This window comes from Oncorhynchus gorbuscha, linkage group LG25 (assembly GCF_021184085.1).
Source record: "Oncorhynchus gorbuscha isolate QuinsamMale2020 ecotype Even-year linkage group LG25, OgorEven_v1.0, whole genome shotgun sequence".
Lineage (NCBI taxonomy): Eukaryota > Metazoa > Chordata > Actinopteri > Salmoniformes > Salmonidae > Oncorhynchus > Oncorhynchus gorbuscha.
The window spans coordinates 16,885,089-16,909,317 of NC_060197.1; the positions used below are offsets into that span (position 1 = coordinate 16,885,089).

The 24,229-nt window shown below is 42.3% G+C and overlaps 1 protein-coding gene across 11 annotated transcripts; it reads left to right on the forward strand.

Moving 5' to 3' along the window:
* The first annotated feature begins 108 nt into the window (after positions 1–108).
* LOC124013735 (lamina-associated polypeptide 2, isoforms beta/gamma-like) lies at positions 109–23,399 on the forward strand. Of its 11 annotated transcripts, none has more exons than XM_046328185.1 (14): positions 109–755; positions 15,091–15,208; positions 15,434–15,577; positions 16,153–16,262; positions 17,300–17,434; positions 17,917–17,994; positions 18,117–18,272; positions 20,400–20,495; positions 20,718–20,783; positions 20,937–21,143; positions 21,450–21,581; positions 21,937–22,040; positions 22,280–22,628; positions 22,890–23,399. In XM_046328185.1, exons 1-14 carry the CDS (start codon positions 525–527, stop codon positions 22,938–22,940), a joined length of 1,977 nt encoding a protein of 658 aa, XP_046184141.1. In that variant the 5' UTR covers positions 109–524; the 3' UTR covers positions 22,941–23,399. The 11 variants fall into 11 exon arrangements, with proteins under 11 accessions (XP_046184141.1, XP_046184147.1, XP_046184142.1 ...); XM_046328186.1 differs by having other exon boundaries at positions 110–755; positions 21,453–21,581; XM_046328187.1 differs by having other exon boundaries at positions 114–755; positions 20,937–21,035.
* The last annotated feature ends 830 nt before the right edge of the window (positions 23,400–24,229 follow it).

The window sequence follows — 24,229 nt, forward strand, 5'->3', positions numbered from 1 at the left end:
TTAAAGGGTAGTGCTTTGCAGTGCATTGTCAAATGGTTTGACTCACATACGTTTAAAATGTAAATAGAGGGAAAATATAAATATATATGTATTTCGGTAGCTCATGAACGCCTAAACTGGGCACGTACTCTCTACCAATGGCAAAGCCCGATGTTACTGCTCTTGTCCAATAGTGTCCGCTTTCACAGGGCAGTGGGTCCATTCTCACCGCGTTTGTTCCTTCAATGTTGGCAGAGGGCCGCTGTCCTAGCAGATATTGGTATAATAGCCTAAGCACTTCAAATGGTGAGGTTTGTCTTGTTTAGCGCGTCCACTTCTTAATTCTACTGTCAATGAGAGTTCTACAAAAGAGGAACCAACACGAGTAAGCTAATGTGCTAAGATTGTAACTGGAAGTATCAAGTTTGTGTACACGGGTAATTTTGCAGATTTAATCCAACAAGAGGCGCTAGTTAGCTAACATAGCCAGCTAAAAACTTCATTTTGTTGTTACCGAGGCGGAGTTGCTTGTCATAGCGAGCAACATGCCGGAATATCTGGAGGACCCGTCTGTTCTCACCAAAGATAAACTCAAGAGCGAGCTTTTGGCCAACAATGTTGCTCTCCCAACCGGAGACCAGCGAAAGGAAGTTTATGTGCGTCTGTATCTGAAAAACTTGACCGTGCAGAACAACAAGATCCTATCTACAGACGCCTTCTCCAGCGACGAGGAGTTGCTTGTCCCGGTAGTGTCAAACAAAAGTCGCTCCGGCAGGGTGAGTTGTTGTAAGATTTCTTTCCCGCGCGCGAATATAGTAATTGTAACAATGTTTCCATTGTAAATGTAGAAAAGATGTTACTGTTTTTGAAAGGGTGTTTTAAAATCCCCTTTAAAAAAACAGATGTGTTTTGGTATTGTAGGTAATTACATTTTATTTAATTGTTTTACACGCATAACATTTTAAATATCGTTATTTTCAATTACAGCGTGTTGTGTTCCATCTCGTTTAAATATAAAACGAACACATTTTAGCTGTATTGTATTACAAATCAGTTTAAAGTTTCCCGCTTAAAATATCTGCCACTGCTGAATGCACCCTTATGGAAACCCGTTCTCGCCACTCGTGTTTTGTGTGTAAATATCCGAACTACTTAAAATGTCCATACTAAACCGAATTTGAGATATGTCAATCAAGGTTCGAGATAATAACTCGAAATTTAGATAGTAGAACATAGAGTTCCTTCAGAAAGTATTCATACCCCTTGATAACGTTTGTTGTTGAGCCTAAATTCAAAATATATTAAATTGATTTCTCTCACACCCATCTACACAATACCCCATAATGACAGGGAAAACAGTTTTACAAATGTATTAAAGTAAATACAGAAATCAAATTTACATAACTACTCACATGGCAAGAGCTTTGCACACCTGGATGGTACAAAATTTGCACATTATTTTTGAAATTCTTCAAGCTCTTTCAAGTTGGATGTTGATCAGTGCTAGACAGCATTTTCAAGTCTTGCCATAGATTTTCAAGTAAAAACTGTATTTCGGCTACTTAATGTCATCTTTAGCCTCAAGGTGAAATCCCTAAGTGGTTTCCTTCCTCTGGCAACTGAGTTAGGAAAGATGCCTGTATCGTTGTAGTGACTGTGTGTATTGATACACCATCCACATTTGAATTAATAAATTCATGCTCGAATGTCTGCTTTTATTTATACCCATCTATCAATAGGTGCCTTTTTTGTGAAGCATTGAATAACTTCCTTGGTCTTTTTGGTTGAATCTGTGTTTGAAATTGACTACTCGTCTGAGGAAGCTTACAGATAATTGCATGTGTGGGGTGCAAACACTTATTGCACAGTCCATGTACTTATTAAGTGCTTTTACTCCTGAACTCCTGAAGTATTGCCATAATAAAGGGGTTAAATACTTAATGACTCAAGACATTTCAGCTTTTCATTTTTTAAATTTTATTTGTAAAAATGTCTAAACAACGTCACTTTGACAGTATGGGTATTGTGCGGAGACCAGTGACACATCTCAATTTAATCAGTTTTAAATTCCGGCTCTAACACAACAATGTGGGAAAAGGCAAGGGCTGTGAACACTTTCTGAAGACATTGTACCTTTCAATGTAATGTAGGACTAGATTGGCAGTTCTTAAAAACTCAACTCTACAGTGTGTTGTCAAGTATCAAGGTAACAGCTGTCACCTTCATGTGTAACAGTCTGGGTGTTTTTCCTAATCCACCAAGCCCCCCCCCCCCTTTCTTATTTGGGAAAGTTGTGGGACGGCTTTAATGAAATTATATTTGTGAAGCATTTGTGAAAAACAGCTGTTCTTAGGGTTAGTGTACTGTATAGTAGGCCTACAAAATTGGAATGCATTGTATGCGTGCTTTAAAGAAAAATGTATTCCGGTGCGTACACCTTGTTGCAGTGCATCGGTTGTGAATGACTGAATGAAAAGAACTGCTTGCTGACACACAACTTCTGCAGTTCACACTAGTCTTTGTACATTGAGGTGAGGTTACGCTCACCTAACCTGTATTTGCTCAGTTTTAGGGAGGGAACCATTGACATTTGTTAAGAGGTGTGGACAGTGAGAATATAAATCACTTGTCTTCTGCCCACAAAAACACAAACTATATGATTCAGATTGTTTAATAGTCACATGTACAGTGAAAATCTTAGGCTTTGAGCTCCAACATGCAGGACTAGTGAAGTAAAATAATTAAAATTGTAATAGAAATAGCACGATAGATGTAACTGGCAGTAATGAATGAGTAAATAAATGTCCATTGGGGTGGAGTCAGAGTAAATAATGTTGAGGGGGTGGAGTGACCATGCGGTTATACCATTTAATCTTCTCGGAGTTGTGTATGCAGAAGAATTTGAAGTTATTACATGTCTCCACGCGGCCCTGTTGATGAGGATGGGTCCTTGTCCAGCCTGGTTCCTGCTGAAGTCCACAATCGGCTCCTTTGTTTTGCTAACATTTAGGGAGAGGTTGTTTACCTGGCACCACGCCATCAGAGTGCCTACCTCCTCCCTGTACGCTGTGTTGTTGGTGATCAGGCCTACTACTGACATGTCTTGATGGAGTTGGAACTGTGTGAGGCCATGCAGTCATGGGTATACAGATAATACAGGAGGGGACTGAGGATGCACCCTTGTGGGGCCCCTGTATTGAGGATCGGTGTCGAGGAGGTAATGTTAACCAACCTTCACCACTTGGGGGCGGCCCATCAGAAAGTCCAGGACCCAGTTGCATAGGGAGGAGTTCAGCACCAGGGCTGTGTATTGAGCTTATAGGGCACAATCCACGGAAAGCTAGAAGTTCAATCCAATACTGTTCAAGGACTTACTGTCCTGGTGGGCAGGACGGTTGTTCATTATGAAGAGTGGAATTTGAGACTAAAGACAACAGACCCACGTTTTCAAAGTCTGTTTAATAATACATTATGTTAGGAATGTCTTATTCTCCCTGTCATAATGACCAACCGTCCTGCCCCATGGCACAGTAAGTTGAAATTAAATTGAACTTCCCTCTGACTGTTTTTGTGCAACCCAATAAGCTAGGAAGCAACAATGGTGTATGCCAATACACACGCATTGCTAAAAGCAGCTAGTGTCACATGTGGTGGACTCCACAGAAGGGATGGAGCTGGACCGGAGAAGTTTTGTTTATGTTAGGGGAAAAGTCTAGGTATGCAGAGAAGAGGAAAGGAACTTCAAGGAGTTCTGAGTGTGATGGAAATGGCATTATAGAATAGGTAATGGAATAGAAGGAAATTGAGGTTCCTGGTGTGGGGATAGGGCTCTTTTCCTATTGTGTTTCTCTATTGAGGAAATACTTTCTGTGGAAGTCTGCACGTATTCCCTTATCACTGAACATATGTTTGGTTAACTGTGTGTGTAGGCTAGTACTTTTTCATTAGATTTAAATGCTATCGTAGCAGTGCTCTTCCTGGTGTTTACATATAGTCACCTGACTCCCATGCATGTCTGTCTGTGATTTACAGCTTACCATAAAGCAGTTGAGGCAGTCATCCACTGGCACACTCAGAACTTTAAACACATTTTCACTCATAATAGCTATCAAAATAAACCTTTTGGGATAAAAGTGAAGAAAAACTGTTTCCCCCCCCTCCCCAAAGGTTTAGTTCAACTAAGGTTGAATGGTTTATTGTCATTTGGAGTGAATTGTTTCACATGCAGCAGTCATCATTAGGACCACAGATATGAAAACCATCCATAACGGTGGTTAGCCATGTGCACATCATGATTCACAACCAAGCAGTTTGTTATAGTTTACCCCTGAAGCCACATAACATAGTCAGTTTCAATATTACTTCGCCAAGCCATGATTTCTGTCTGAATAGAAACAACTTAGTCAGACTGAGAGCATTATGGAAATCTAGGCGATCATGGGACTGGACTATGTTAAACCATATTGTTCTGCAATGCATTGATGCAATCTTCATTCCATGTAATTTAAACCTCTAGTGTACAAACCTTCTGCAAGTTGCCTAGTGCAAAACTTAAAGCACAGGGATTGTCTGGGCCTTGGGGCTAGCCATGACCTCAATGCCTTGATATCACTTTTAAAATGTGTGGTCAGAGAGCGGAAGATAAGTGAGGGAATAAACTGGATGTCGGGAATTTTATTTTTCCCGTTATTTCTTCCTTGGAATTCTGTGATTATATAATGTGCTCAGCTGGGCTGAGATCCAGCTCCAACTTTACTGAGGCCTACAGTAAGGAATCTAGTATAAGCTAGTGGGAGACTGATAGCTGCTAAATCCCCCCGTGTGTCTGTCTGGGATTCTTTCCCTCTCTCTCTTTACTACTCCCACCAAGGTTTGCACATTTTGTGGAATATTCAGAGGTGGAAACTTAATATATGCAAATTAATATGAATACCATTTAAATGTTGTTTTTGTTGCATTGCATATTTTAATTTTTTACCTTTATTTAACCAGGCAAGTCAGTTAAGAACATATTCTTATTTTCAATGACGGCCTGGGAACAGTGGGTTAACTGCCTGTTCAGGGGCAGAACGACAGATTTGTACCTTGTCAGCTCGGGGATTTGAACTCACAACCTTCCGGTTACTATTCCAACGCTCTTACCACTAGGCTACGCTGCCGCCCATATTTACCATATCATATGGAGACACCTTTTCCCTCAACATAAGTAGACATAATTAAAATGATTAAATTCTTCCAAAAAAAGAATGTGGGAATTGAATTGAACTTTAATTAATGAGTTGACTCTTCTCATGGGATGATTTCACTGAACAACAACAGAAAGGGAATATTGAATGATCCATTGCATCTCCCAGAAATATTTTAAACATCTGTAAAATGTTAGTTTCTAGACTAAGGCTTTGGTTGTCTTCCTCTCAGGCTTCCATGTCTTCTCCCTGGACCTCCTCAATGTCCACCTCTTGAACATCAGACTCTGGGGCCTCATCTTCACTGTCACTTTCCAACGTTGTTGAGGATGGCTTGTTGTCAGGCTCAAAAAGCAGCAAATTTGCCCAGGTGGCCACCAATTTTTCAACCCTTGTATTGGTCAGCCTGTTGTGTGCTTTGGTGTGTGTGTTCCCAAACAAGGACCAGTTGCGCTCGGAGGCGGCTGATGTTGGTGGGGTTTGGAGGAAAGAGCCTCAGATCCACAAATCCCTTCCACCAGGTTGGTGATGAGATATGTTGGCACAACTGCCATATTGCATCTCCATCCCAAAGCCCTTGCTTGGAAGTGTACTTCGCCAGACTGCCAAGAACCTTGCCCATGGTAGTGATAACACCATAGACCTTGTTGATCTCATACTTGGGGTCCAACGTGGATGCTGCGGCATGTACGGGCTTCAGGCAGAAGTCTTCACACTTTTTGATGCCTTTCAAAACGGCAGTTTCCTCTGCATGGCGCAACAGTGAAGTGTGTAGGGCAGTACAGATTTCTGCAAGCAGAGTCTGAACAGCAGACAGGATGGTATTGTCTCCCTCAATCTGTGCAATGGCTACTGCTATAGGTTTCAGGCTGCTTACCACACTCTCCCAAAATACATAATCCAGAAGGATCCTCTTGATGGGGCTGTCCATATTGGCAGACAGTGATATGGCCATTTCTTGGAGAGACTCCTTCCTCTCCAGGAGACTGTCAAACATGATGACAACACCACCCCAACGGGTGTTGCTGGGCAGCTTCAATGTGGTGCTCTTATTCTTCTCACTTTGCTTGGTGAGGTAGATTGCTGCTATAACTCTGACGCTTCACATACCTAACCATTTCCTTGGCTCTCTTGTAGAGTGTATCCATTGTTTTCAGTGCCATGATGTCCTTTAGGAACAAATTCAATGCATGAGCAGCACAGCCAATGGGTGTGATGTGAGGGTAGGACTCCCCCACTTTAGACCAAGCAGCCATCATGTTCACAGCTTTGTCGATCACCTTCTGTGGTCCAAGGTCATTGCCTTCAGCTCATCTGCAATGTACAGACTGATGCTGAGGGAACTTTATGCACTTGTCCAGATGATTCTGCATCTTTGGTGCATTCTTCATGTGATTTGGCACAGTATTTGCAAATGTACACAGCTTCTTCTTCTAATTTAGCTGCAGTGAAATGTCTCCACACATCAGATAGTGCCTGTGGCATTTTCCTGTAAAGATACAATTTAATGTACAGATAAATTAAGCAGTTAGATTAAACACCTCCTTTGTAAGATAAATGTAAAAAATATAAATATATTTTGTTCACTGTTATTTAACCAGGTAGGCTAGTTGAGAACAAGTGCTCATTTACAACTGCGACCTGGCCAAGATAAAGCAAAGCAGAGCGACACAAACAACAACAGAGTTACACATGGAATAAACAATCATACAGTCAATGGCACAATAGAGAAAACAAGTATATATACAGTGTGTGCAAATGAGGTAAGGCAATAAATGGGCCATAGTGGTGAAATAATTACAATTTAGCAATTAAACACTGGAGTGATATATGTGCAGAAGATGAATGTGCAAGTAGAGACTCTGGGGTGCAAAGAAGCAAAACAATAAATAACAGTATGGGGATGAGGTAGTTGGATGGGCTATTTACAGGTGCAGTGATCTGTGAGCTGCTCAGACAGCCGGTGCTTAAAGTTAGTGAGGGAGATATGGATCTCCAGCTTCAGTGATTTTTGCAATTCGTTCCAGCAGAGAGCTGGAAGGAAAGGCGGCCAAATGAGGAATTGACTTTGGGGGTGACCAGTGAAAAATACCTGCTGGAGCGCGTGCTACGGGTGGGTGCTGCTATGGTGACCAGTGAGCTGAGATAAGGCGGAGCTTTACCTAGCAAAGACTTATAGATGACCTGGAGCCAGTGGGTTATGGCGACGAATATGAAGCGATGGCCAGCCAACGAGAGAGTACAGGTCGCAGTGGTGGGTAGTATATGGGGCTTTGGGGACAACGGATGGCACTGTGATAGACTACATCCAATATGCTGAGTAGCGTGTTGGAAGCTATTTTGTAAATGGCATTGCCGAAGTCAAGGATCTGTAGGATAGTCAGTTTTGCGAGGGTATGCTTGGCAGCATGAGCGAAGGATGCTTTGTTGCGAAATAGGAAGCCGATTCTAGATTTAATTTTGGATTGGAGATGCTTAATGTGAGTCTGGAAGGAGAGTTTACAGTCTAATCAGACACCTAGAATATGTGGACAACTACAAATACCTAAGTCAGAACCGTCCACAGTAGTGATGCTGGGTGTGCAGGCAGGTGCAGGCAGCGATCTGTTGAATAGTATGCATTTAGTTTTACTTCCATTTAAGAGCAGTTGGAGGCCACGGAAGCAGTGTTGTATGGCATTGAAGCTTGTTTGGAGGTTTGTTAACACAGTGTCCAAAGAAGTGCCAGAAGTATACAGAATGGTGTCGTCTGCGTAGAGGTGGATCAGAGAATCACCAGCAGCAAGCGCGATATCATAGGTGTATACAGAGAAAAGAGTTGGCCCGAGAATTGAACCCTGTGGCACCCCCATAGAGACTGCCAGAGGTCCGGACAACAGGCTGGTGAACCAGCCACGGCAGTCATTTGAGAAACCAAGGCTGTTGAGTCTTCTAATAAGAATGTGGTGATTGACAAGAGTCGAAAGCCTTGGCCAGGTCGATGAATACAGATGCGCACAGTATTGTCTCTTATCAATGGCGGTTATGATATCGTTTAGGACCTTGAGCGTGGCTGAGGTGCACCCATGACCAGCTCGGAAACCAGATTGCATAGCGGAGAAGGTACGGTGGGATTCGAAATGGTCTGTGATCTGTTTGGTAAATTGGCTTTCAAAGACTTTAGAAAGGCAGGGTAGGATAGATGTAGCAGTTTGGGTCTAGAGCGTCTCCCCCTTTGAAGAGGGGGATGACCGCGGCAGCTTTCAAATCTTTGGGATCTCAGACGATACGAAAGAGATGTTGAACAGGCTAATAGGGGTTGCAACAATTTTGTCTGATAATTTAGAATGAGAGGGTCCAGATTGTCTAGCCCTGCTGATTTGTAGGGGTCCAGATTTTGCAGCTCTTTCAGCACATCAGCTATTTGGGTGAAGGAGAAATGGGGGAGGCTTGAGCAAGTTGCTGTGGGGGGTGCAGGGCTGTTGACCAGGGTCGGGTTGGCCAGGTGGGAAGCATGGCCAGCCATAGAAAAATGCTTATTGAAGTTCTCAATTATTGTGGATTTATCGGTGGTGACAGTGTATCCTAGCCTCAGTGCAGTATGCAGCTGGGAGGAGTTGCTCTTATTGTCCACGGACTTTACAGTGAAACATGTATGGAAACAGGTGAATTAACACTCCTCAGTTAGCAGGCTCATGCAAGCTAAAACCCACATGGTAGCAAAAACTAACTAGCAGAAATTAACAAATTAGAAATTATTTGAACACACTTTGCTGTAGGCTACTATTTACTAGTTAAAAACATGTATGCCATATAAAATATTCACCACACCCAGTATTGTAAACAAAATAGAAAGCATGTAGTCCTTGGCTCAGTGTAGTAGTGTGGGCTCAATAGCATCTAATTTGTGTGCAAGATCTTACGAATCAGCTGCACATGTGATTGAAGAATGCACTGTGTATGCAGAGGGTTGCAATTCCATTTAATTGTGAATCGTTTAACCAAAATATGCCACAAGACCTAGAGTTGCCTTGTGTATCTCACAAAAGGATCTCTGTTAATACTTATAAACTTTTTTTGATGAATTTTAAAATGTCTTAAAAAATCAGGAAATCTACTGAAAGGTTTCCAACCCTTTGCAACCCTACTCCCACCCCATCAAATGTTCTATGGCAGAGTTCCAATGGAAAGTGGCAAAACCCATAGAAATAGAGTTATTGAACTTTCTGATTCCTGTCACTTTTTTGCTTGCATCATTATAAGTCAGTCAGCCAGAGTATTCCCAACTCTTACCACCTCTGCCATGCTCAGTTTAATGTGTAAGGAATTTGATTTGCTATTGGCTGGCCAATTCTAGAGTTGTAATCTTGGTGGGGTAAACAAAACATGGGATGCATGCCTGTAAAGCCACTACACATAAACATAGCTGATATGGCAGATTTGTTCAAACAAATCTGGTTTCTACATACAATTGAGATGTACAAACTATGACATAATGGGATGACAAGTAGATAAGAGGCAATCCGTAATTTCGATTTAAGACAATGAGCAAGTGACAATGGACATGGTCAATTTAACTTTGTTCAGCACTTTTGAAATGTACAGCAACAGAATTCAGAACATGGGCCATTCTTAGTGTACTCCCTGTACACGTCAGAACCGTAAGATAAATAAATGGGGCATATAAACAGACAATGAAAGCTCTTACAATATTCTATGATTACATTTCTCTAAAACGGGTTTTAGGCTGTTTGTGAACCACCAAGTTAGAACAGTAGGTGAAAATAGACTACACAGCCACTCCATTGAATAGCAGGCTAACGTTAGTGGTTTCTTTGCAACGCTTGCAGTTAGCTACTGACTCCTTCCAAATTACGCATGGTTGAATTTGCGATTTCCAACTTGTTTGGTAATCTTTATGTACAATGGCTGATGAGAACCCATATGTTTGATCTACAATTTCTCTTCATATGACAAGGATTTGCCAGTAGGTTGTAAACTTGATGACAACTGACTGAAAGTAAAATCAGTCCAATCAAAGCTACTGTAGAGAAGGTGATTTGATGTCGTGTCAGTCTATCTGTGGCTAATGACCTTGAGTCTTCTTGGATGGGCACTTCTAATATAACTCTATGACAGCACCCAAGGGGTTTACCCTGCAACGCTCCAAATTTTCTGCTGGCTTGCCCCACCACCACATAAAGCATGGAGCTAGGCTGAAACACCTGCATTTTGGAGCTGCCTTATTCAAGAAGAAAAAAAATAGACCATGTTTGTATGCGGCTTTATTAACTCAATGATATACAGTACTGGTCAAAAGTTTTAGAACACCTAAAATACTTTTTTCTACATCGTAGAATAATAGTGAAGATATCAAAACTATGAAATAACACATGGAATCTGCCATGTAGTAACCAATAAAGTGTAAAGCAAATAACGACTTTGCACACGCTTGACATTCTCTCAACCAGCTTCATGAGGTAGTCACCTGGAATGCATTTCAATTCACAGGTGTGCCTTCTTAAAAGTTAATTTGTGGAATTTCTTAATGTGTTTGAGACAATCAAGTTGCGTTGTAACCAAGGTACAGAAGATGGCCCTGTTTGGTAAAAGACCAAGTCCATATTATGGTAAGAACAGCTCAAATAAACAGCGTGAAATGATAGTCCATTACTTTAAAACATAGTCAGTCAATAAGGAACATTTCAAGGACTTTCACAAAAAGTGCAGTCACAAAAACCAAGCGCTATGATAACTGGCACTCATGAGGACTGCCACAGGAATGGAAGACCCAGAGTTACCTCTGCTGCAGAGGATAAGTTCATTAGACTTCCCAGCCTCAGTATGTGCAGCCCAGATAAATGCTTCAGTGTTCAAGTAACACGCATCTCAACATCAACTGTTCAGAGGATACTGCGTGAATCAATCCTTCCTGATCAAATTGCTGCAAAGAAACCACTACTAAAAGACACCAATAAGAAGAATAGACTTGCTTGGGTCAAGAAACACAAGCAATGGACATTAGACCGATGGAAATTTGTCCTTTGGTCTGGAGTCCAAATTGGAGATTTTTGGTTTCATCCGCTGTGTCTTCGAGACCTGGTGTGGGTGAACGGATGATCTCTGAATGTTAATTTCCCACCATAAAGCATGGTGGAGGAAGTGTTATGGTGTAAGGGTGCTTTGCTGGTGACACTGTCTGTGATTTATTTCCAATTCAAGGCACACTTAGCCAGCATGGCTACCCCAGCTTTCTGCAGCGATATGCCATCCCATCTGGTTTGGGCTTAGTGGGACTATCATTTGTTTTTCAACAGGACAATGGCCTGACACACATCCAGGCTGTGTAAGGGCTATTTTACCAAGAAGGAGAGTGATGGAGTGCTGCATCAGATGACCTTGCCTCCACAATCCCCCGACCTCAACCCAATTGAGATGGTTTGGGATGAGGCAGACCACAGCTTGAAGGGAAAGCAGCCAACAAGTACGCCGCATATGTGGGAACTCCTTCAACACTGTTGGAAAAACATTCCAGGTGAAGCTGGTTGAGAGAATGCCAAGCGTGTGCTACGCTGTCAAGGCAAATGGTGGCTATTTGGAAAATCTCAAATAACATTTTGGGTTATTTCATGATTCCTTATGTGTTATTTCATAGGTTTTGTGTTCACACTGTAGAAAATAGTACAAATAAATTGAAACCCTTGAATGAGTAGGTGTTCTAGAACTTTTGACCGGTAGTGTATATGAAATATTAGTTCAAATCGACGCATGGCTTTTATTCCAGCTGTTAAGGAATATGAATCAGTAATGCATGCACAGAAAGTGATATGGTTGTTTAGCTCTGTGGAAGAGATGTCCTGGGGCTGGGCAGTCCGATATGGTTGTGCACCCTAGGCCAAGGTGGAAAATACCCCCTTTCTATGAACTACAATCATCAGCCACTTCAAACAAATACTAGGCGACTGCCGGTTGGCAGCTATACCTTGCCTGACTATTCCAACTGAATTCTTCCACTGCTCATTTGCTGTGTACTTCAGTCTGACACTGCCGTCATTGAAGTCGTTTGTGGTGACATCAAAATTAGGTGTGTTGTACAAAACGACGTAATCAGTGATCGGATCATCTCTAACCAATCAGAGTATCAAAGCTAATGGCGAATTTTGAAACCGCTGCTTTACCCGCGTGTGTTCTGTGTCTGGTCCAACCCATCAGTTTCTGGGACTAAACAGAATGGCTAGAATGTTTGTCCTTTCTAGAAAAATACTTGTCAGCAGAGGGGAGAGATTCTCTAAAGGCCCCCCTTTCGACAACAATTCTCTGCAACCTGGTTGCAGGGGGTTGAAGCTGAGCTTCGAACTACGAATCAGGTTTGAGGAGTTAACCTTGGTAAACTGGTACCACGAAAGTGGCTCACCTTTTTAGCCAGGTACATTTCTACAGCAACAACTCCTTCAGAACTAACCTCCTCCAGGGCAGGCTGACTCCATTTATCCTGAAAGCAATGTCTGCGCCACGAGTTGAAGACCAATGAAATCGGATACCCTTCCTCTAGCAAAGTTTGTCTCAACATCCCCTTCATTTGAGGACAAATTCAATATTTTATTAATTATACTGAAAAGAAATATAAATGGCCTCATGCAACAATTTCAACGGTTTCGCTGAGTTACAGTTCATATAACGACGTCAGTCAATTGAAATAAAATCATTAGGCCCTAATCTATGGATTTCACATGACTGGGAAGGGGTGCAGCCTTGGAGGGGCATAGGCCCACCCACTTGGCAGCCAGGCCCAGACAATCAGAATTAGTTTTCCTTAACAAAAGGACTTTATTACTGAGAGCATTACTCCTCAGCACCAGACCCACCCCTTAGACGATCCTGCATGGGAGGAAACCGGATGTGGCGGTCCTGAGCTATCGTGGTTAAACCTGGGCTGCGGTTGTGATGCCTGTTGGACGTAATGCCAAATTCTCTAAAACGACATTGGAGGCAGCTTATGGTAGAGAAATGAACATTCAATTCTCTGGCAACAGCTCTGGTGGACATTCCTGCAGTCAGCATGCCAATTGCAAGCTCCTTCAAAACTTGAGACATCTGTGGCATTGTGTTGTGTGACACAACTGCACATTTTAAAGTGGCCGTTTATTGTCCCCAGCACAACGTGCACCTGTGTAATGATCATGCTGTTTAATCAGCTTCGAATCTTGGCAAAGGCGATGCTCAGTAACAAGGATGTAGACAAATTTGTGCACACAATTTGAGCGAATAAGTTTTTTTTTGCGTATAAATTTATAATTTAAAAAAAAGTCTTGAGGTACAAGCACTTTACATGTTGCGTTTAATATTTATGTTAAGTGTCAAAAAAACATCTTTGAAGAAAAATGTCTCACATTACACATTCAGTAATGACAGTATTTGCTTTCCAAACTGTATATTTTCTCGCAATTGTATTTTGACATTTGCGAAAGGCAAACTGACAGCCGCAATTAACCATTGACATATATAGATGGCAGTTCTCATTCAAGTCAAGACTAGCATCCATTGCTAGTGTACCCATGAGTTTACGTCAAAACCCTTCTATGGATTATATGTCTATGCCCACAACGCAACAAGCTATTCCATAGATGGAAGGAAAAGGGTGGTTGTGCATTGATAAGCACACCAAAGATGGCATTAACGATAAGTAATAAAATGCTTTGTAGTATACCGCTCTGTTTGATCTCTGGTTGTTTGTTTACCGCCTTTTGATGATTGAGTCGTTCAGGCAGTGTGTATCATGAACAACGCAATGTGTAGAGTATTATTGTGTAGGTTACGTCTGAATGTTTATACGAGGAAATCCCTTCATCCTCAGGACAAGGCGGACACACTACATTGATAGAGGCAATTGTATGTGTAATGTACACTGAGTGTACAAAACATTTTAAGAACACCGTCCCAATATTGAGTTGTTTTTCTGAACATCCTCAATTTGTTGGCATGGACCCGACAAGGTGTCAAACATTCCACAGGGATGCTGGCCCATGTTGCCTCCAATGTTTTCCCACAGTTGTCTGGATGTCCTTTGGGTGGTGGACCATTTCTTGACACAAACTGTTGAGCTTGAAAAACCCAGCAGTGTTGCAGTTCTTGACAAAAACCAGTGCGCATGGCACCTACCACCATACCCTGTTAAAAGGCACTCAAATCTTTAGTCTGTCCTTCATTAACCTTTCTCCTCCCATTCATCTATACTGATTTTGAAGTGACATCAATAAGGGATCATATCGTTCACCCAATCTTTCTGTCATGGAAAGAGCAGGTGTCCTTAATGTTTTGAACATTGTGTATATGATCCATGACTTGCATTAGGCAAACATCTTTTTGATTAATCTGAACGGGTACTTGTTTATTTACGAGTGGTGTTTATCAATCTCGCGGTGGTTTAGGTCAGGAAATGGCATAAAACTAGCTCTGCATAAAACTAGCTCTGCTGATAATTAGTGTGTGATTAGAAACCTTTTTTACGAGGTTTAACATCTGTGGTGTTGCTTATTAAAGCAGCCCAGGGAGCTGTGTCTGTCTGTCTGTCTCTGTCTGTCTCTGTCTGTCTCTGTCTGTCTGTCTGTCTGTCTGTCTGTCTGTCTGTCTGTCTGTCTGTCTGTCTGTCTGTCTGTCTGTCTGTCTGTCTGTCTGTCTGTCTGTCTGTCTGTCTGTCTGTCTGTCTGTCTGTCTGTCTGTCTGTCTGTCTGATGTGTGGATTTCAAATGTTAAACCCTGTAATGTTCAGTAGCAGAAAAGGGATTGCAGCACGAATTGAAGTGTATTTAAAATAACTCAGAAATATAATTACTAGAACGGGCATTCCCATTCAAGTCATGTTTCTGTGATTGGTGGTAGGCTAATTCTGTGACTATAGATCTCAACACTTTGCACCAATCTGACCTCTGTGATCCCTCTTTCACAGAAAGCCACGAGGAAAACAGACAAACCTCGACCAGAGGACCTGGATGTGACTGAGCTGACCAGTGAGGGCCTGAAGGATGAGTTGCTCAAGTATGGAATCAACATAGGACCCATCGTGGGTGAGTCAGTCAGTAAGAGTTGGGAATTAAGAGTAGTATTAAATTTATTTTAATAATGGACATTATTGAATTTATTTTAACAATGGACATTATTGTTGCAATCTTCATTTATTAATAAAGTTGTGTTGAATTCATTTGAATAATGTCTGAACTTTTGGTAGCCTCCACCGATAAGAGGGATTCATAAAGTTCTATTGAATTTATTTGAATGTCTTGTCATGGCAGCCTCAACCCGTAAGCTGTATGAGAGAAGGCTCCAGAAGCTGTTGGACCAGGGTCCTCCTGAGACCGTGGCTTTACCGGTGGTCATCACTCAGGTAGACAGCAACGGCAACTCTGACTCAGACCGCTACAGCGACAAGGAAGAAGGTAAGAAATGGAACAGTCAGTCATCCTCTTTATTAAGGGTGGCAGGGTAGCCTAGTGGTTAGAGCGTTGGACTAATAACCGAAAGGTTGCATGATTGAATCCCTGAGCTGACAAGGTACAAATCTGTCGTTCTGCCACTGAACAGGCAGTTAACCCACTGTTCCTAGGCCGTCATTGAAAATAAGAATTTGTTCTTTTACATTTAAGTCATTTAGCAGACGCTCTTATCCGGAGCGACTTACAAATTGGTGCATTCACCTTATGACATCCAGTGGAACAGTCACTTTACAATAGTGCATCTAAATCTTAAAGGGGGGTGAGAGGGATTACTTATCCTATCCTAAGTAATCCCTCTCACCCCCCCTAGTTAAATAAAGGTAAAATAAAAAATTCAACCAAGTTTATTACAGATTCAAATCAGATTTATCTTGGCAGTTTACACATTAGATATTTTTTTCCGGAGATACCTACTCTCAAACCAGATTGGCCCTCTGGGATAATACGAATCATGGATTGATTGGTTGGTCAATAGACTGACTGACAGAGCACGATATTGCTGGACATTTTGTGTTTAGAGGTGACTACAGAACCAGAGCCTGTCCCAGTCCCCATGGTGGAGAGACCTGTCAGAAGCAGAGGGAAGACCCCAGTCACCACCAGGACCCGCAGCAGCCAGCACAACCGGGTAAGTCCCTCTTTTTAAATTTTAACATCTTTATTTAATCAGTGGACAAAAGCATATCCTCACCCTAGGTCAACCTCATGGTTTGCATTCCTTCAAATCTCACAGTACAGAAGTGTTCAAATCTGAGTTAAATAGCATGCATATCTCAAGTTGTGATTTGGCCCCAAATGCTACACATTTAGCAATGATGAGTAGTCCCATTAGAGGCTATAGGATGTGCAGTGGCACAGCTGGGGTCAATTAAACCGGTCTCTAATAAACAATTTGAGAGCGAGGAAGAATGTCCTTTATGAGATGCCTATAGGGGTGTGAATCATGTGTGTGTGGAAAACAAAGCACCAAATGTCTTTCTGAAGGACCCTCTCAGTGTGTATGTCTGCTGGGAGTTAGTGTAGCAGGCTTTGATTTCAGAACTGGCCACATGACTTGGATTAGCTTGTTTTTTTTCCTTTGCCACTGGGTGCCTCTAGTCCACTATTATCGCTCGCTCTGTCCCTGTTTCATTCTTTCCTCCCAAGAACATACTTAAAGCCCCTGCTTATTATTTTTTACTTTTCTTTGCAAATCCTTTTCTTTTAGGTTCTTAAAAAATATATTTTTAAGCCACTTTACTTTTCTCCTCTTTTCCTGATACTTAGGGAGGTGTTGGTGACATCTGGTGTCTCAAATCCTGAAGGTCCCAGATGGTAACCTATTCAACTGAAGCTGCCGGGCTCATGTGGATATTGTAACCACATTAAAGGGATAGTTTGAGATTGATCTACTACCTCAAGTTAGCTGTTCCTGTGCGTTTCCAGTCATGGGCTAACTCTAGTTAGCGTTGTCTCACACCTCTTAACTTCCTTCATACTGGAAGTATAGACAACATCAGAATGGTATCCCAGAGTTCATCTGACTCTGGGGAAGTCGATGGGCTTCATTGGCAAAATCTCAAACTGTCCCTTTTAAAAGCAACTTTACTCACTGAAGTTGGCTTTGTAAGGTGTGTTCTCGAAGAGGTGGATGGTCTGGTGTGCTGAGACATTTGTGTGTTTTAGATCTATGCTGAGGAGGAGGAGGAGGATGATGATGATGATGATCTTGAGGAAGAGCATCCTGTGTTGAACATAAAGAGACCATTGAGGAGATCATCTCATAGAGTCGACCAGATGGTCCCTGCAAGCGATGATACTGTAATATACACTGAGCCTATCCATCTCCTTGGGTTTGTGGTGCAATGGAGAAGTGTTTAGCTTGATAAGCACCTTTTTTTGTGGATAGTGTTAGTCATGTTATATATTTAAGGTTTATTTGGAGTTGTACGCATTTGCAGCTAAAAGCTGAATTGCAGCATACAAAGGCCTAAATAAGTAAAAATGAAATGTTGTAGACAATTAGTTAAGCAGCATTAAGCTGTCTCACAAAGGCATAGGGTGTCTTAATTCACTGGGTTCTCTACATCCACTATTAAATATTATATGTTTGGATTTATTTGGGAAGCTACTTTTGTGTGGGTGGGTGTGTCCTCCCTTTCACCACATCACCTGGTGCCACTGTCCTCCTCATATATGGTGAACAATGAACACTAACACAGGTGGCAGGTCTCGCCTTAAGCCTAGGTGCATGATTACCTCAATTATTATGCAGCTTCCTCATTCTCCTCATCTTGCTCCAGGATGTCTCTGAGCTATCAGCTGGTGAGGGAGTTCTTCACCCTCCAAGAGAGGCAAAGACCAAGGCACCTCTGCTTCTGGTGGGTTTGTGATCAATAGACATGGGTTTTTGTCATGTCCTGAGTAAACTTTCCACTGATTCATTAGTCAGTCTTCCCTCTAATTTCCTTTCGCCTCTCTCTCCCCATCTGTCATGTTCCAGGAAGTCCTTAAGGAACCTAAGCCTATATTGGCAGAGAAGCCAAGCTCTAAATCCACGCCCTTACTGCATGGCCTAGCCCATGCCCAGTCCACTAGGACTATCCATCAGGTTGTCCTAACAGCCAGGGCCGAGTCTCCATCACCCAGACTGACTCAGGTACCTGTGAGGTTCACTGTGGTTACTTGTCACTCACTGTCACTATGAATGGTTGTTGTGTTCATGGCTCGGATTGATATTGGAAGTTGTTTAATGGGTGTACATAGCTAATGGTCACGTAGTCCCTGTGGTGTCTCTTAGTCATAATAAGATATGTGGGACTGTGCCATTTTGCATATTTTCACTCACCCACCCACCTGACATTTTGGCTATTTAGTCTAGTACTCTAAAGTCTCTCTACTGTGTCTTACTGTCAGTCTGTCCCTGGCCAAGCCTTCCCCCTGAATGTGAATGCTGCTGCGCTCTAGTTCCCCAAAGCCAAACCCAGCGGGCCCCCAGTCAAGAACCCCAGCCACGGTGTCCCTGAGGGGCACAAAGGTCTAGAGAGCCCCCACTCCCTCACTCCCTGGTAGACCTGTAGGAGGGTGCTTTCCTTGCCCCTTTCACGTATTCACTCACTGGGAGATAGAAATAGCCTTTTGGTCAATCACTGGAAACTAGAAGTGATTTGTTCCATTTTAATGTATACATTTGTGTGTGAGCATACTTTCCTAACTTTGTTGGTTTTGATGTGCTTCTCACCTGTGCGACTTAACAATGGAGACACAAGAATCATATATTCGAGAGAGCCTGCTTCTTCAGGATCGGGACGTCGGTCCCAAGATAGAATGGGTTCAAGTGAGGTGTGGCATTAGATTGAGTTTATTGAGGCTGTAACACTGCAGGTCAAAATACATTTAAAAGATATGTCAAACAAAAAGAAGTGAATGATAAAAAATGTGGATCGAAACAATAATAATAATATATACACATTTTCAACTGTAGCAATGATAAATGGGTGGTGGGGGCAGGGGGAGAGTCTGTTTGGTAATGTCCATAGGGACCACAGGGGCGCCCGATGTCACAATTGTAAATGTCCATTGGGGGTGGGTGGGGGCAGGGTAATGTTTGTCTGGGGGGTTTAGGAAGCCGCTATTTTATCTTCTTGACCTTCCTGCCACACCTGGTATTTATTGTAGGTGTCCTGGTGGGCAGGCAGACGGCGGAAGTAGGGGGTCCAATCAAAAACACATTTTTGCCAATAGGTACATTTATGTTAATTGTGTAGATACTATAGTCCAAACCTAATTTCTCTATCATAATCCGTTCAAATGGTATTGCCGTTTTAACCTTTGTAAAAATGGCCCAAATTAGGGTGACTAAATCAATGGAGGTCAGACAAAAAGGGGCGGCAACCTGGAAAGTAGCATCTTCTCGAATCCGGAGGACATAAAACAATATAGAGGTAAGATGTTTATCGATTTTGAGACGGGACAGAAGATTTCTCACAAAAACAAGCATGTATCTGTGAAATGCGTTTTGAATTTAATTTTTTTTAGCCTGTTCATGCTAATTTAGCTTTTTGCGACTTGCAGACTACCACCACAACATGTCAAATCCTCAAATGTTCCTGCGAGAAAGCGGCACCGCTCTGGCAAGAGTTCGGTGCTTATCGGATGTATTAGGTTACGAAATCCAACTTTTGGGATATAATATTAGACCCCACGGAATTATTCAGAACATGTATAATCTTATTTGTCTTGGTAAAATGTATTTAATAAAATAAGGGAAGTGAAAGTTCATCACCAAACCGTGTTTTCGCCCACTCTGGGCAGAATTGGTGGACAACCTAGAGGAAGCCAAATGAGATGTGGCAATAGAGACAGCGGAAACCGGGGGGGGACTGGTGGTAAAGGAACTATGGAAGGTATGCTCACTGCTCCCTTCTATAGTTCTAGCTAGTCTCTAGTCTCACTATTAAACTGGTAGAGCTACATGTCAATGTTTCATTCCAATGGGCATACCTTGATGCCAGCCTGATTCACTGAGCATGGTTGGATGATTTGATCGATTTCAGGATGGGTTCGGAATAATTTACATACCATGTGTAAATGGCGAGTGCAGCACAAAGCCAAACATCTCGACTGTTTCAACGCAGTGGACAAGTTTGACACCTGATGTAAGAAGAACTTCCTGGAAGATATTTCTGCCACCAAGACCAAAGACCTTTTCATCCACTTCGAAAATCAATTCTCGTTTGTTTCTTGTGTGTTTATCTAATCCGAAAGCCATTCTCTTGTATTCTAGCTGTGCTGTGAGGAGGATGGTGGTCTTCCTCTCACTCTGACTACGAAAGCTCCCAGTCGTGAGCTAAACACCCTACTCAATACAGCTCTTTTAGAGGTTTGTGACATCTCTCACGTGCTATAGTACTTGGGACATCACTCTGTATTGAGTGTTTTTGTCTGCTTTTTGGATCTGTTCACAATTTGCTCAATACTCTGAACACTGGCTATTTGTTTTGGTCTCACTCTCTTGCCATCAGTCTCTCTCCTGGGTCTGTATGGATATCAACCAACCTCTTCTATAACTGATATTTCTAATCCATATCTGTGGTCATCTCAGGATCCTGCACCAAGTATCCATGCTCCAGTAGGACAGCGCATAAGACCCCTGAAACAATGGCCTCTGGTGTGTATATGAACTTAATCACACTGTCCTCTTAGGATACACACTACAGTAATATTGCTCACTGGATTTTAAATGCACCTGTATAAGTTATGGCCCGACTCTTCTAGTATAGGATACTGATCCAGTGTGTTACTTACCCTATCCCTGTTAAAGGGGGTACCACAGGAAGTCCGCCCGCTCCAAGTAGCCAACTCTTCCCCACTACCTCGTTTGTCTGGAAATGACCCCTTGGCCTCCTTCACCATCAGGCCTGTAAGCTACGCCTCACACACCCCCTCATCTCCATCCCTGAAAGAACAACTGGAATCCCTATCATCTCTCTCTGCCAAGTTTGACATGCTGTCCAATCGCTTTACTCGGGTATACAGTTTAAAGTATATTGTCCAATAGTTGTCCTCAAGAGTTCTGGTCTCCTCACAATGGTTTGTTGTGGTGGGACCTGGAATTTGGAACTTAATTCTGTTGTTGAGGAGTGAAAGTGATCACACTGTTTTTCCTCAGACATGGTATAGTTGTAAACATATGGGTGATGATTGTGAATGGGGCTACTGTAGTGTGTGTGTGGTGTACAGCTGTGTGAAAGATGTGAGGGGAGGGAAAGAAGACGAACCCCAATACCCCCCGTCCCTCGCTCTTACTAACACGCGCTCACCTCTCTTTGACCAGCAGGATCAGCTTAAGTGTAAAAATGACCTCGAACCTAAGTGGAAACAGCAGAAAAACACCTCCTTCCTCTCCTCTGTGACCCCAGTGAGGGGGCAGGACAGTGTCTCCTCGAGTATCTCTAAGGAGCCATGGGTACGAAAGTAATTCACTGCTATGCCGTATGCATGTATTACCTAGGGTCTGTGCTGGTTTGTTTGTCATGGTGGTATTATTCACAAGACAAGTTAATGGTGTTTGTCACAAGCCTTTGGTTTACCGGTGGTTTGGTCACATGGGGCATAGGACTGTAACAGGGCCATCTAGTGGTCTTTAGGAGTACACCCTCTAGCCTATCCCAAAAATAATACCCCTCTAGCCCTTATGTGAAGGTGGCGGTTTTGGCATTGACTTGGTAACACGCAAATGGAACAATGTCTCATCCTCGCCATAATCGCTCCGTATTGGCCTCAACGTCTAAGTAATGTGTCCTAAAATATGTGTGTTGCAGGTGGAGAAGATAGCATCTGGTGAGCAGACACCCAACAGGGTGGATGAGAAGGATATCCTGAAGGAGATGTTCCCCTACGAGACCAACACTCCAACAGGAATCAAGTAAGACTGCTTCACAGGAATGACAAGACTGTGGTCTTGACTGCCTTGTTCTATTGGCATATATAAACTTCTTTAATACATCCTTGCTATATCTGGCAGACTCCCACCCAGTTTTGTCATTCCTGTAAAGCAGTGTCCTGTAACTAATTTTAGCGTTTGATCGTTATACTTGCCTGATGGCAACTCATGTGTGGAATGTCACAATAAATCTCAACTTTCTTCCTCTCTCGTCATTCTAGCGCCACCTGTCGACGGCCCATCCGAGGGGCAGCCGGCAGGCCCCTAAAGTCTGGTGACCTGTGGACAGATGAGACCCTCCTGCGCTCCTCTCACTCTTCCTACACAGAGAGCCGCACCGCCACCGTCCACAGAGTCCCCACCCTGCCCCCCTCTACCAGGCTGTTAACGTCAGTGGCACCCCCTGCTGGAAAGGCCATAGCACCACCCCATGGCCTGCCTGTCTGGCTGAAGCTGCTGCTCCTCTGCATTGTAGCTGGCTTCATATTCTTCATCTACCAGACCATGGAGACCAACGCTATGGCCCCCTTCGGAGGGTCCTCAGATTCCATGCAGACCAGTGGCAGTGAGGTCCGCAAGTGAAGCCTGGAAGACAGTGCTCTGGCAGCATAATGTTACTGCCACCACTTTCATCGTTCCTCACTTCCTTGGCATTTTTGTTTTTTTCCCCCCTGTTTCCGTCACTCATAATTGGTTAAATGGTCTGGTGCGGGAGCCTAATCTGTATCGATGCCTCCTGAAGACGACAATGTCCAAAATGATATATTGAACGTTGAAGATGACCACCACTTCTCATTCTAAAATGACAATACTGTCTTCTGTTTGTTTCAGTCTGCCCTTTCCCCATCTGTGAGGCTGAGAGAAAGCCAGTCGCACCAATGATCTCCAGAGAACGTACATACACCGAAACAGTGGCTTCCAAATTATGTGAACTTGCCTTATATGGTCTATGTTTTAGTTTTACATCTCTGCATGGTGTAAATCGTATGATTGCATTTGCCGGAGTCTGTGAAAGAGAATTGCCTGTGTGCGTGTCTGTGTTTAACACAGTTTGCTTTTGTAATACTGTCACCATAATCTAATGCAGTTATTAGCAAAAAACAGTCAGGCAAAAGACTGAAGAAATTTCAACCAATTGTATTCAGATATTCTTGATCGAATCATGTATACAGCGGGTATGTGTGTGAGATGGGGATTCTTAAAACTCATGCAGACACATAGCTCGTATGTCTTTTTTTAATTGAAATTGTCTGTGGAGCCTAATTAGTCATGTATGTATTCATTGTAATAAATCATGTAATATCCTCTCAATAAAACTGTAATATGTAAGGATAATGTCTATTGAGGATTTAAACTTTTTTTTAAATTATTATTATTTTTTTACTAAACTTGAAACAATAATAATGTGATTTTAAAGCACCATACAAAAAACCCAAGGACACTGTACAGCAAAGAGTAAAAACAAAACAAATATTAGCTGTGAGCAGCAATGAACAGGTTTCACAGCATGACAGAGGAAACCAGATCGGTTATAAAGCAAGCACTCTGTTTCTACATGAGAATCTTTATGTGCAAGAAGGGAAAGGGTGGGATACCAGTCAGTTGTACAACTGAATGCCTTCAAATGAAATGTTTCTTCCGCATTTAACCCAACCTCTCTGAATCAGTGAAGGCATTACCAAGTTTATCTCTGAATACCACAAGAATGACGCAAGTTTAGTCTAGCGCTGTAGGATGGTTATATTTTGAGTGCAGCAGGTAATCATTCTTAATCATTAATAATGTATTGAGTTTATTTGCCAATTCTGGGGTCAATTTGACTAATGGTTCATGTTAAGGTAAGCTAAATATTTTCAGCGTTTAGGTTAAGTATTTGTTTGTGTAAATTATTAAAGTCTGTTGGTACACTCCACATTAGTGTTACAAAATGCATCAATACACTCTCAGCTGTAATACTTTGACTGCGCAACCGGTAGGACTTCCAGTTTCTAAATGACCAAAATGCAATATCCACTTTTCATTATGTTCATACCACATTCTTGGGCAACAATATGTGATTATACAGATATACTAATAATTATATTTCACCTTGTGTGTCCGCATAATTGAAATCTAACATTAATTTGCATTAGACCAAGCCCACTTGATCAATAGTTATTACTCTAGCATCC